Here is a 12,896-nt window from a genome sequence, read left to right on the forward strand (position 1 = left end):
TAATTGACTATCTCCTTGACATTCCCACTGCACTCCGGCCCAGACCTCACCAACACTAACATTGCATCTTCACACTGACGGTAATTGGGGCTTTATGACTCCCATCCTAGTCCCTACCACCCAACACACACACAAAAACAAATTGGAAGACTTGGTGGAGTGTTGTGTACAACAAGCACATCTAAATCGGGGATTGATGCATAATATTAAGCATATTAACGATAACACTGTTTGCGTTGCCTCTAGAATAATTTTTTTTTTTAAGAATTTAAAAAAATATGTATATGATATTTTTTGGAGTGCAGACCCTCATCACATAATGAGGTCATACAAGGAAAGGCACGCAACAAAGTTTGAGCTAGGTCTACTTGAAGGGCAAGGAAGCACACCGTTTTGCCACACCCTTGATTTTGCTTCGTCACAAACAATCACGATACGTGGAACATTAATAAATCAGAAGGGAATGTAAGAATAATCGCACGTGGCGTCATGCAATGCGATCTGTTTGAGATTGTGGAAGCACTCCAAGGGGTTCTCTCTCTCTCCATTGGCTTCTCCCTCCCTCTTTCTTTCTCCGCCTGCTCATGGGTCTTAGTGTTCTTGCCTCACTCTCATTTGTAGATTCTGCCTTAGGGCTGACAGATGTTCTATATTTTTTTCCACCGTTAGGTTGTTCGCTTCCATCACATTTACCACCACATGCAAAGCTACTCCCTTCCTTCATCCAGAGCATGGGTAACTCGCCTTGACTCAGATCACGCCTGTATTGTCTCCCATGAAGTACAGTGAGATGAGTAACCACTCCCGTGCTAGTGTTTACCTCCACCAGCTGAAGGACGGTGAGGAACAGGTCAATTGCACCATGCTAGCATGCTAAACTATCATGCTAGAGCCAGTTGGGTCCCATGGCAGTTCCAGTTGCTAGCACGCTAAACTAACATACTAGTGCTAGCTGGCTCGCATGGTAGTTCAAGTTGCTAGCACGCTAAACTAACATACTAGTGCTAGCTGGCTCGCATGGTAGTTCAAGTTGCTAGCACGCTAAACTAACGTACTAGTGCTAGCTGGCTCGCATGGTAGTTCAAGTTGCTAGCACGCTAAACTAACGTACTAGTGCAAGCTGGCTCGCATGGTAGTTCAAGTTGCTAGCACGCTAAACTAACATACTAGTGCTAGCTGGCTCCCATGGTAGTTCCACGTCCCTGTTTTGCTTTTGAAGTGTCCCTGTATATGGGATGTATCCTGCAAACAGAAGTTATCACACCATGTGTTGCAGCTAGCTGATCATCCACTATAGCTATTAAGACAGATGTTTGCAGTTAATGATATCCTTGCATACTGAGTTTAGCATTCGTATGACATAATCACATGCGTTGTAACCTTGGTGTGTTATCTTACAGTCAAGGCTGAAAGTAAGATTTTCTTAACCTTTCTAAGACACACGTTCTGCTAGCGGAACCTCCCCCCCAACATTCCGCTGAAAAGGCAGCGTGGGAAATTCTAAAATATTTTTTTGAAATATTTAACTTTCACACATTAACAAGTCCAATAGAGCAAATGAAAGATAAACATCTTGTTAATCTACCCATCGTGTCCGATTTTTAAAATGCTTTACAGCGAAAACACAACATATATTAATGTTAGATCACCACCAAATCCAAAAAACACACAGCCATTTTTCCCAGCCAAAGATAGTCACAAAAGCAGAAAGAGATAAAATGAATCACTAACCTTTGATAATCTTTATCAGATGACACTCATAGGACATCATGTTACACAATAAATGTATGTTTTGTTCAATAATGTGCATATTTATATCCACAAATCTCGGTTTACATTGGCGCCATGTTCAGAAATGCCTCCAAAATATCCGGAGTATTTACAGAGAGCCACGACAAATAACAGAAATACTCATCATAAACTTTGATGAAAGATACATGTTGTACATATAGTTAAAGATACACTTGTTCTTAATGCAACCGCTGTGTCAGATCTTTAAAAAACTTTAAGGAAAAAGCATACCATGCAATAATATGAGACGGCGCTCAGAAATACACAACATTTCTCCACCATGTTGGAGTCAACAGAAATACGAAATTACATCATAAATATTCCTTTACCTTTGATGATCTTTCATCAGAATGCAGTACCAGGAATCCTAGTTCCACAATAAATCGTTGTTTTGTTCGATAATGTCCATTACTAGTATCCAATTAGCTCCTTTTGCTAGCACGTTTAGTTCACATGTCCAAACGCTGGCGCCCGTCGAGGCGAACTCGGACGAAAACTTAAAAAAGTGATATTCCAGGTCGAATAAACTGGTCAAAATAAGTAGAGAATCAATCTTCAGCATGTTGTTATCATATATATCCAATAACGTTCCAACCGGAGCGTTTGTTTTTGTCTACAGAGTAATGGCGCTATTATGAGTAATGCGCGTAACCAGGAACAAGCATTCTGCCAGACCACTGACTCAAATAGCTGCCATCCGGCCCCACATCACACTAGAGACTTCATTCCACGTTCTACTGACTGTTGACATCTAGTGGAAGGCGTAGGAAGTGCAAGCAGATCAATATCTTATTGGGATGTGAATAGACGATGAGTTTAACATCAACCAGCCCCAGAATTTCCACTTCCTAATTGGAAGTTTGCCTGCCATATGAGTTCTGTTATACTCATAGACATGATTCAAACAGTTTTAGAAACGTCAGAGTGTTTTCTATCTAATAGTAATAATAATGTGCATATATTAGCATCTGGGACAGAGTAGGAGGCAGTTCACTATGGGCACGCAATTCATCCAAAAGTGAAAATGCTGCCCCCTATCCCTAAAAAGTTAAGTGATGGCAGTGGAGCTGCTTCTTAATCATTTTACTGATGTATGAGGTCAGTACTAAACTGACATATGGAATTGTTTAAAGATGTTCATATGATGGATCATTTAGCTATTTGATTTAACATTTTAGGAGCCCTTTAGGTATCCCAATAAAAAATGTTTTTTAAATGGGATAAAATATTGAATTGTGTTTAGCCCATAGAAAAACATTCATAAATGTCCAAAAAACATAGTCAAAAAAATAAATCATAAGGAAAAAGGTTTCAAAGTGTCTGTCCTATATAGGTAATATAAGTAAGCTCAGGAAATATTTGAGTTTTTTTGGACACATACTTAATAACCCCTTATGTTTTTTTGGCACAAAGCTACCTCCATACCTCCACTCAATTACATGGGTCACCTTCAGATGAATCCTGTGACACTTGTGGGGGTTGTAGAGCAAAACAAAGAACACCATCGTGTTTGTGAGATTTCCCCCCTTTCCAGGGGTTATGGGCCAAACCGTTCGGATGCTACAGACGTTTTCGTGAGAAGACCAATTTTCGGGATGTCTCATGGTCTGACAAATACCGCTGTAGCTCGGTCACCTTCCACCGCAGACGCTGAAGGCCAACATAAGCGGATGCGGTGGATTGAGACGCAGCCAATATATCTAGCTTAAACTGACAGATTTTAAATGGGGATTTTTTTATTATGTTACTTAGATTGACGCATTGGTACGTCAATACACACTTAAAGATTTGAACCAGTGTGCTACAGAAGGAAAATAATCCTGCAGCAACATGGAATTTGCATTATGTGGATTATAATTAATGGACATTTTTTGTGGGGGTTGATACATTTTATGTTAGGGCAAATCAAGTCTGACATTTTAAAGTTGAAATTACAAACTTTAGAAGCCTTTTTAAACATTGAATACAATCGAAGTCTGCATGTCCTGCCGTGCAGGAAAATTCTCAGCAACAAACGAGTGATCAAATGAAGATCCTACATCTGTACGTACCCTCATTTGCACTTCTTTGGGAAGTGATGGGGACATTTCTAAAGAGTTTGTCTTTACTACTTTGAGGACAGTTCGAGGACATTAAATATGAATTTGCACTTATAAATATGTGCTTGTTCCAAAAAGAGTGGCAATGAATGGAAGTATTTGAACTCCGTAGTGGGAGAGATCTCATCTGAAGCAAATTCATATTCCACCCACCTGCCTGTTGATGCTGTCTGAGCTGGACAGAGGCTGTCATTGTTTTGGAGCACAACCCACACACACAGAAATAATTAAGGCCTTCGCCTGAAACATTTGTGCCGATGACTGCCGCTTTAGTCAATATGTTCATGAGAAAAAGCATTCTTCAGTATTTTCTATAAGCGCCGGCCGTCGGGTAAATAGCCGATAACACTCATTGTAAGCCGGCTACTTTTTCCACTTCATAAATTACCTAGGCATTTTTCATTTAAAAGTTTATAAAAGGTGTCGAAATGACTGAATAAAGTCAATCTCCTATGTCCCTTTGCTATTCATAAATCATACAATGTAGTTATGTCCATGGTATTGCATCGGGACATGTAAACCAAAAGATCTTGTTTGTTTTTTCCGAGGATTCGAAGCCCATGAAAGACTTGCCAGTGACCGTAAAGTGGCTCATCAGTGTAGCCTAGTGATGGGTTGTTCGCGAACTAACGGCTCTTTTTTTAATGGATCTGCTAGGTGAACGGAACCGGATCTCATCGGTAAGTGACGTGTGTTTTGGCTCCCTCATTTGCATAGGCCAGCAGCATACCACCCTGCATACCACTGCTGGCTTGCTTCTGAAGCTAAGCAGGGTTGGTCCTGGTCAGTCCCTGGATGGGAGACCAGATGCTGCTGGAAGTGGTGTTGGAGGGCCAGTAGGAGGCACTCTTTCCTCTGGTCTAAAAAATATCCCAATGCCCCAGGGCAGTGATTGGGGACACTGTCCTGTATAGGGTGCCGTCTTTCGGATGGGACGTTAAACGGGTGTCCTGACTCTCTGAGGTCATTAAAGATCCCATTGCACTTATCGTAAGAGTAGGGGTGTTAACCCCGGTGTCCTGGCTAAATTCCCAATCTGGCCCTCAAACCATCATGGTCACCTAATAATCCCCAGTTTACAATTGGCTCATTCATCCCCCTCCTCTCCCCTGTAACTATTCCCCAGGTCGTTGCTGCAAATGAGAACGTGTTCTCAGTCAACTTACCTGGTAAAATAAAAAATAAATAAAAAATACTGGTAGGCTACTCCTGCTTTTTAGTCGATTATCTGCAGATAAATTATGAAAACATTCTGATGAAGATGTCGAATTCTCACTGCAGGAACAATAAGAAGTGGAGAGAGCGCCTCATTCTGGTCCAAAATATGATACAGATTGAAGGTTACAAAAGATCACGTACATGATACTTATACGCTAGTATTAAAGATATTGATATAGGCCTACTGATTTAATTAAAGATAACAGACAACTGGTGCTTTCTGTTTAGCAAAGCCCATGTTTAACACCTGCTTCATTCTTCAATCATACCTGTTGAAGTAAGACTGTAAATGTGACTTGAATCTCAAGATAGGTTTAATGTTAAAGAGGTTTTCTTACTTAGAAAATAGTTGTGATCAGAACTAGGCCTAGACAATATCCAAAACTACTAACACACCACATTGCAATCATTTTCAGTCATATTACTGTAAAGAAATATCTTTCTACAACAACAAATTTGACCAAAATGCGAGGAGAAGTCATTCAATTATTCTATAATTTAGGGGTGCATTTTGGATGGAACCAAGGCATTAAAATATACCAGAGGGCATCAAAATTGAGCTTGTTCTGCAATTTTCACGGAAAAAACAGCTATTACTTCCAATAACAACAAAAAAAACGCTGCTTCCGAGAAAGAACCAGAGAGGTTGTTTGTCTGAATCTGTCCGTCGCTCAATCAGCCTCCCTTCAAATTCCTTTCTTTTTCTGGAAGCATTAGCCGCCCTACCAAACATTTATACAAGATAATGATCTGCAAGCATGTCAGAGGGGTTGTCGATATTTACCGTCAGTACGCGTTATTTCTTACACATTTCTCTGTATTAAAACCTGTTTATCCACTATTTTGCTTGTGGTTACTCTTCAACTGGACTGCTTTGATTCTCTGCACCTTAGCACACATGCACTCACCCACACAGACATATACACATCACAACGGCTGCTACAAGACTATTTATACATTGCCCCCCCCCCCCGCCAAAACACGTGTAAATATTGGACTATAAATTGTGCCTTCCTGTATTATACTTATGCTAAAATGTTTATTCTATTCTACTGAACCATTAACTTTATGTATTTATTATTATCTTTTATTATGTTTTATTGTGGTTTCACTGTCCGGAAGGAACCTGCCAGTAAGCGGTTTGTTGGACGATGTATACCATGCGTATCCCATACATACAAGTAATAAAACTAGAAACAACTGATACAGTTATTTGCCTTCGCAAGCGTTTCCCTTATAAGCGTTCTCATACTCAGAACGAGTCAGAATACATGCAGTGTTCTGATCTCAGTGGTAAAATAGTGGTCCATTGTTTCTGACTGGTCCTTGTACACCAGTGACCCCATGCATCTCTCTTCCACTCCTCTCTACTCCTCCATTCCCTGCAGTAACAGAAAGTTGACTTACCCCAACAGTGTGGGTGACAGCTAGCCAGAGTGATGATGACAAAGGTAACCTGGGTCCCACAGGCTCTCTCTCTGTGTGTGTGTGTGTGTGTGTGTGTGTGTGTGTGTGTGTGTGTGTGTGTGTGTGTGTGTGTGTGTGTGTGTGTGTGTGTGTGTGTGTGTGTGTGTGTGTGTGTGTGTGTGTGTGTGTGTGTGTGTGTGTGTGTGTGTGTGTGTGTGTGTGTGTGTGTGTGTGTGTGTGTCATTAGCACCCAGCTACTCATTTTTACATGTCATATCACCTGAGTTCAGTGTTAAAGGGGTGGCTCTGCAGTAGTATGCTGTTGCCATTTTAGAAACCCACTAGCTGTGTTTTGTTTAGAGAGACGTACACTGAGTGTACAAAACATTATGGACATCCTTTTTGAACACCTTTTAGAGTCCAGTGCCCCGACGAATTGAGTCTGTCTTGCGGGCAAACCAATATTACAAAAGGTGTTCCTACTATTTTGTACAGTCAGTGTATAAGCTAGAAAGTTTGCTGCAGAGACGGGTTGAATTACTAGGTACGGTCCAGTAAGGTCTTTGTATGATTACAGGCTATTTGACTCTTGACCTTCAAGGCATATACCTTCCACTTCTTGTCAATAAAACGTTTTAAACAGCGCGGGCTAACGTTCCACAGGCTAACAGTCCACACTATTCCGCAGGCTAACAGTCCACACTATATTTAAAGGAAATGGTCAAGCTCACTAAACTGTATTCCCTGTATGTCACACTATCAACATCTGTTAGCTTGACAAGCTTTTTCTGGTCTTTGATGTTTTTTTATTTTGCATGATTATCTAGGCTTACCTCCTACCTCTTGTTAATACAAAGTGTCCATGTTCCAAACAAAACAGGCCGGCATTCCACATGACAGTCCACAGCAATGATAAAGCTCACTGCTGTTTTTCCCATCCTCTCACCATTAGCGTGACACCTCTTTCCTGGTCTATGACAGAAGCTTTCTCATTGGACTGTACACGGGGGTGAGGAGAGGTGGAGTGGAGGTTAGGGAGCGCATTTCATCTTCATTATCAGACGAGAATTAACTAGGAGAAAATGACCTGTTCCGATTAGAGTCTTGTTAAAAAGGGAGGAATGTGAGAACGGAAAGGATGAAGGGAGATGGGACTAATGGTTCGAATTGTCAGGATGGCTCCTCTTGAGGGTTGTGGGAGAAGGGGTTGGATGGGGTTGGGGGTGCAGGGGGTGGAGGGGGGGGGGGGGGTGAGCCAACGGTCGCAAATATGAAGAGCTTGTCTATCCTTTGATTAAAACACTGGAATTTATTAAATCCTTCTTCTTCCTTCCTTTTTTTTGTCTGGTCTATAATTCATTAGTTCCGGAAAGAGAGAGAAGTTATAGGGTCGGTATAAATATTAACGATTGGAAGTATTTTCTTAGAAGATCACTGCTAACTCTCTGGGTGGAGATTAGCATGGCTTAATGGATGTGGCGGATATTGTTGAAGATGACAGAGGCACCCAACAGACATGTACTTACTTCAAAAATGTATGTTCGTTTTATATTGGCAGTTGACATCAGCATTGCAAGTCCATTGACGTGCCTTCGTAAGTGTGTCCAACTGCACCGCAATGAGTAGATCAACTTTTTCGACTTCAAAATGACTTTTATCAGTTATACTGATAGATCGTTCGAATTTGAGTCAAGTGGGCTGTTTTATATGAGTTAGGACATTTGTCAGCATTTACAGTGTAAGAAACACCCCACACAGAGAGGCATTTAGAAAGCAGATGGAAAACTAGAATGTTAACTATGAGATAAGACAAAATAACAACACTTAAAAACGCATAAATGCACCTTACCTTCCTCTTGTTGTTGGGACTGACGTACAAGTAGCTGAGGATTGTTTTCGCCCCCACTTTCTCATTGAGCTTCTGGTAAGTGGTTCCGTAGTCGGTTGACCTGGAATTTAATCAGAGTGTTTGATGAAGACTTGATGAATTACTTGTTGTAATTAAAAAATCCCCTGGAGAATGTTTAGTAGTAGCATGCACAATTACGTCCCACCTCCTTGTGGTTCGCTGTTCTACGACGACACACTCAGATTACAAGGGATAAACAACCATAACCTAGCCAGGGTGTATGTCTCCAACTCTCTGACCAATGTCCAGCTCTTCTTTTAAAAACAGCACAGAATTCGAAACAGCATCACCCAGGAGCAATTTTTCTGGAATAGTTTCTCTGTTATGGTCCAGGAAAATATTTTAAGTCAAATCGTGTCATTTACTCCTTCAGTCCAAACTGTTAGGAGAAAACGGCACAACAAAGTGCAAAACTTCACGTAAAAAGCTGAAAGACATGCTGCATAGCCTCAAGTGGACTGTTCTATAGCTGGTCAAAGATGAAGCCATTGAACCATGAGTTAGACTAGCTTTATGTAAAGTTTTCACGTGGCCTCCTGCATTGTCATTCACACAAAGCTTCCTGTTTTGAAAGGAAGTAACGGCAATGTTCCTGTGGATTTTGAAAAGAATACTGAAAAGGCAAAATAATGTGTGAAGTGTTTTTGGAGGTCGTGTCTAGGTAGCACAACTTTGTGGTTTCAAAGTATCACCATATCTGTCGGCATAAAACTACTAACCCAATATGGATCCCAACAGTTGAGTCAAAGCTAACAGTGGATGAAAGGGGGATTGTGCTGAAATATTTAAGCGATGGTCAGAGTACTAATGTGAAATGTGTGTTCCGTCTGGGATGTGACGTTCCAGAACGTCTCGAAGTTTGAACAACTTATCTCCCCTGCCAGGTTCATTTTATTCATAGAGAAGCGAGGCTCAATCAAGGAGCTATTTCATGTTCAGCTAAAACACACACACAAACACACAGCCGTGCAAAGCAGGCAAAGCTTCATAAAACACATCATGCATCACCCTTCAATGCTTGTTACTACTACAAACAAAGCAATCACCGACTTCGATAGAGGGTTTTCATTCATCCTGTGCTTATAGAAATGTTAAATCCTGATTTTGGAAACTCAATTGAAATGGAAGCGGTACAACTTTGAAGTCGTTTTTTTGTAGTGAAGTTGACAAAGAACAAACAGAAACACACAAATAGCTCAGCCCCGTGACACCAGCCTGGTGACTTTCATTTTCCTTTTTTCAGATTTATTATGGGATGGTTTCCATGTCGATTAAATATGGGCGAACTCCTGAATACCAGCGGTAGCATCTATCAACGGGTGGATCCATTGACACTTTGGACCACAGGACAATGACATCATCTGGCTATTGATCTGCTCCTCATAGAACCCCATCATACGGCTGCTGTGATTTAAGGCCCAATTACTTACTTTTAGTGGTGCAGCAACTCTCGACATGAACCAATGAAACTAATACAAATCGGCCACCCCCCCTCACATCATATACCTAGCTACTCCTCACATCATATACCTAGCTACTCTTCACATCATATACCTAGCTACTCCTCACATCATATACCTAGCTACCCCTCACATCATATACCTAGCTACTCCTCACATCATATACCTAGCTACTCCTCACATCATATACCTAGCTACTCCTCACATCATATACCTAGCTACTCCTCACATCATATACCTAGCTACTCCTCACATCATGTACCTAGCTACTCCTCACATCATATACCTAGCTACTCCTCACATCATATACCTAGCTACCCCTCACATCATATACCTAGCTACTCCTCACATCATATACCTAGCTACTCCTCAAATCATATACCTAGCTACTCCTCACATCATATACCTAGCTGTTTTAGTTGAGGGTTCAATTTCAAGCTCTTTTATTCATACAGGACTAACGTGATACTGCCTTGTTCTTTTCATGGACAACAACAACTTTATTTTGGGAGGAGACGTAGAGCACCCCCAGTACATGCCCAATTAGATTTCCCCCCATATATCTACTGTACAGCCCAAAGCCCTGTTGTCTTCCCTATTGGAGTTTAATCAATGAGTGGGGGGTATCTGGAGATGGTTAGCTAGAGGTCGCTAATCGCATTAGCGGGGTGCAACGTAAACAATAAACAGCTTGAAACGTCCAACGGATGGCAGCTTTGCTGAGTATTCCAAATTAATTCATGAATGCCTCGGCGCACTCTGATAGCATTTCTCTCTCGCCACGCCGCTTTGAGAGCAGCAGGTTGGGCTTGTACCCCTTCCCATTTCTGCCCCAGGTTTGATGGCTGTCTTCCATTCTTAAACTACCAGCGTCTCCGTCTCTCCCTCTCGTGAAGTGAGGGAACAGTCAATGTTAGACGCACCATTAACAGGGTAATGAAGTGTCACGCCCGTTCACGTTTGAGCCATCCACGACTTAAGCCACTAAAGGCTAGTGGTTAGGACTTAAGTGGAGACAGTCATATAACGCTACATTTACCACTGCTGTGGCTGGGAGATAGGCCGTGGGGTGACCCACAGATCTGTTGTGGGCAAGACCGCTGAAATTACTAGAGAATCCTGAGGTCCATATTCTGTTTTCCTCTTTCTCATATGAGGGCCGCAATGTTCCAGCAGTCCCGCGCCGCTGAGATTTGTACAGATTTGACAGGCCTACTGTTACAAAGTCTCTTAAATGCCAAAACCGCATTCTATCAACTTTAATGAACGCCAAGTGGAACAAATGTAAGAGCATTCAATTTGTCCCTCTTTTTACGAAAGCCCGGGGTAAAATAAGGCGAGACGTCATAAAACGTGTTCCGCTGAAAGGAGTCTATAGAAGAACAACTCAAATCCTCGAACTGCGGAGTTTACAAATGGACAGTCAAACACTTTCTATTTTCAGCCAAGTCTCAAACATACTTGTACATCACAAATAACCTATTGGGCAGCGAATCTCAAGGTAGCAAGAACGCAACCTGTCGACCTACAAAATACAAGATATTACAACTATAGCCAAGGGAGTGGATTATGTATGAATTCAGTTCTCAGTAATGCGGAGAAGCCCCTTGAGCTGAACGTGCAGCGAGACTCGCTTGAGCTGCACTCAAGGCCAGTCAAAGTAAGTGCACTTGGACAACACTGGAGAGCACATTGGCTGTCCGTGAGTAGCTGTGACTCATATTCACACTAATGCCTGTTTGCTTTGGTCTGAATTAAACATCTGGTCGGTCGGCTGGAAGGTTCTGGCGACAGGTGCACCATTTTTGGCCGAAAAGTCTCCTCGATGAGGAGAGGGCAAGTTGCACCGTTTAAATATTCAAGGTGATTTTGTGTAAGCCTTTGATTTGTCAAGCTCTTTTGGTGATGCACTTATGTATTTATAATGCGGTATACAAAGGAGACAGAACACGAAACACAACCTTGTTGCTCCTAAAATCCGATATACAGGCAGTCACTGAAGACTTTACACAGAAATGTACACAGAAGACTTGCAATGACAAAGTATGATGGTGCGTTACCTCCACAATGAGCTCTCTGTGACACTGTTCAGGTTGAAGTCAAACAGCTTGGTCAGCATGAGAATCACCTGCAAGACATGAAGATAAATCCTTATTAATACACTTTAATACAGAGCCTACAATAAAATGCACGTTTCAACACACAATTCATCTTAAAACATAAGCGTAATCACATGTCACATAGCCTTTCAAAACATTTTATGATTCGTCCTGAATTACATGGTCAGCAGTCAAGGAGTTCGTGTTTCTTCTACAGTATGTGAAATCCAAGGAAATGATCTGTTATTGGAGTTACAAGCCACAGGTCATCAACAATTTGGCCTCTAACACCCCCAAAAGGTTGCTGAATCAAATCCCCGAGCTGAGAAGGTACAAATCTGTCATTCTGCCCCTGAGCAAGGCAGTTAACCCACTGTTCCCCGGGCGTTTATGACGTGGTTGTCGATTAGGGCAGCCCCCCCCCCCCCCCCCGCACCTCTCTGATTCAGAGGGGTTGGGTTAAATGTGGAAGACATATTTCCATTGAATGCATTCAGTTGTACAACTGACTAGGTGTCCCCCTTTCTTTTCCCATGTTCAAGTGGTGTCCCTTTATTTCATGATCACTGGTGTAATACAAGATGCTTCTTCCATACTTTCGAAAATCACCCATCACATCCTTTCAAAATAGAAAGCAGAAGGGACAGACAGGAAGATATTAAATGTTGGATATGTAGCTTCTGTAGCCACACATGAAAAGGCTTAGGCACCGTGGGAAACTCACGGTCTACCTGATTATACTATTATACAAATGTGTCCTCCACCTAGCTTGTTCATGGGATCTGACTGCTGACTAGCAAGCTCAGCTGAACTGTCAGGGAAAGGAACTAAAAGATACATCAGACGAACAGCGTGTGACGACTAATTATTAAGAGCTCATTACTTGATCACATCCTATTCAATCTAAACGCGG

General features: G+C 41.8%; 1 protein-coding gene across 3 annotated transcripts in view; it reads right to left on the reverse strand.

The window, feature by feature from the left end:
- The window catches only part of LOC129836223 (VPS10 domain-containing receptor SorCS1-like), a 142,987-nt gene that overhangs the window by 60,978 nt on the left and 69,113 nt on the right, over positions 1–12,896 (reverse strand). For all 3 annotated transcript variants that reach the window (XM_055902096.1, XM_055902105.1, XM_055902114.1), the window contains exons 2-3: positions 11,945–12,012; positions 8,365–8,464 (exon numbers count right to left, since the gene is read on the reverse strand). In XM_055902096.1, coding sequence (XP_055758071.1) covers positions 8,365–8,464; positions 11,945–12,012 — 168 coding nt within the window. The remainder of the gene's footprint in view (positions 1–8,364; positions 8,465–11,944; positions 12,013–12,896) is intronic.

This window comes from Salvelinus fontinalis, chromosome 3, assembly GCF_029448725.1.
Source record: "Salvelinus fontinalis isolate EN_2023a chromosome 3, ASM2944872v1, whole genome shotgun sequence".
In the NCBI taxonomy this organism is placed as follows: Eukaryota; Metazoa; Chordata; class Actinopteri; order Salmoniformes; family Salmonidae; genus Salvelinus; species Salvelinus fontinalis.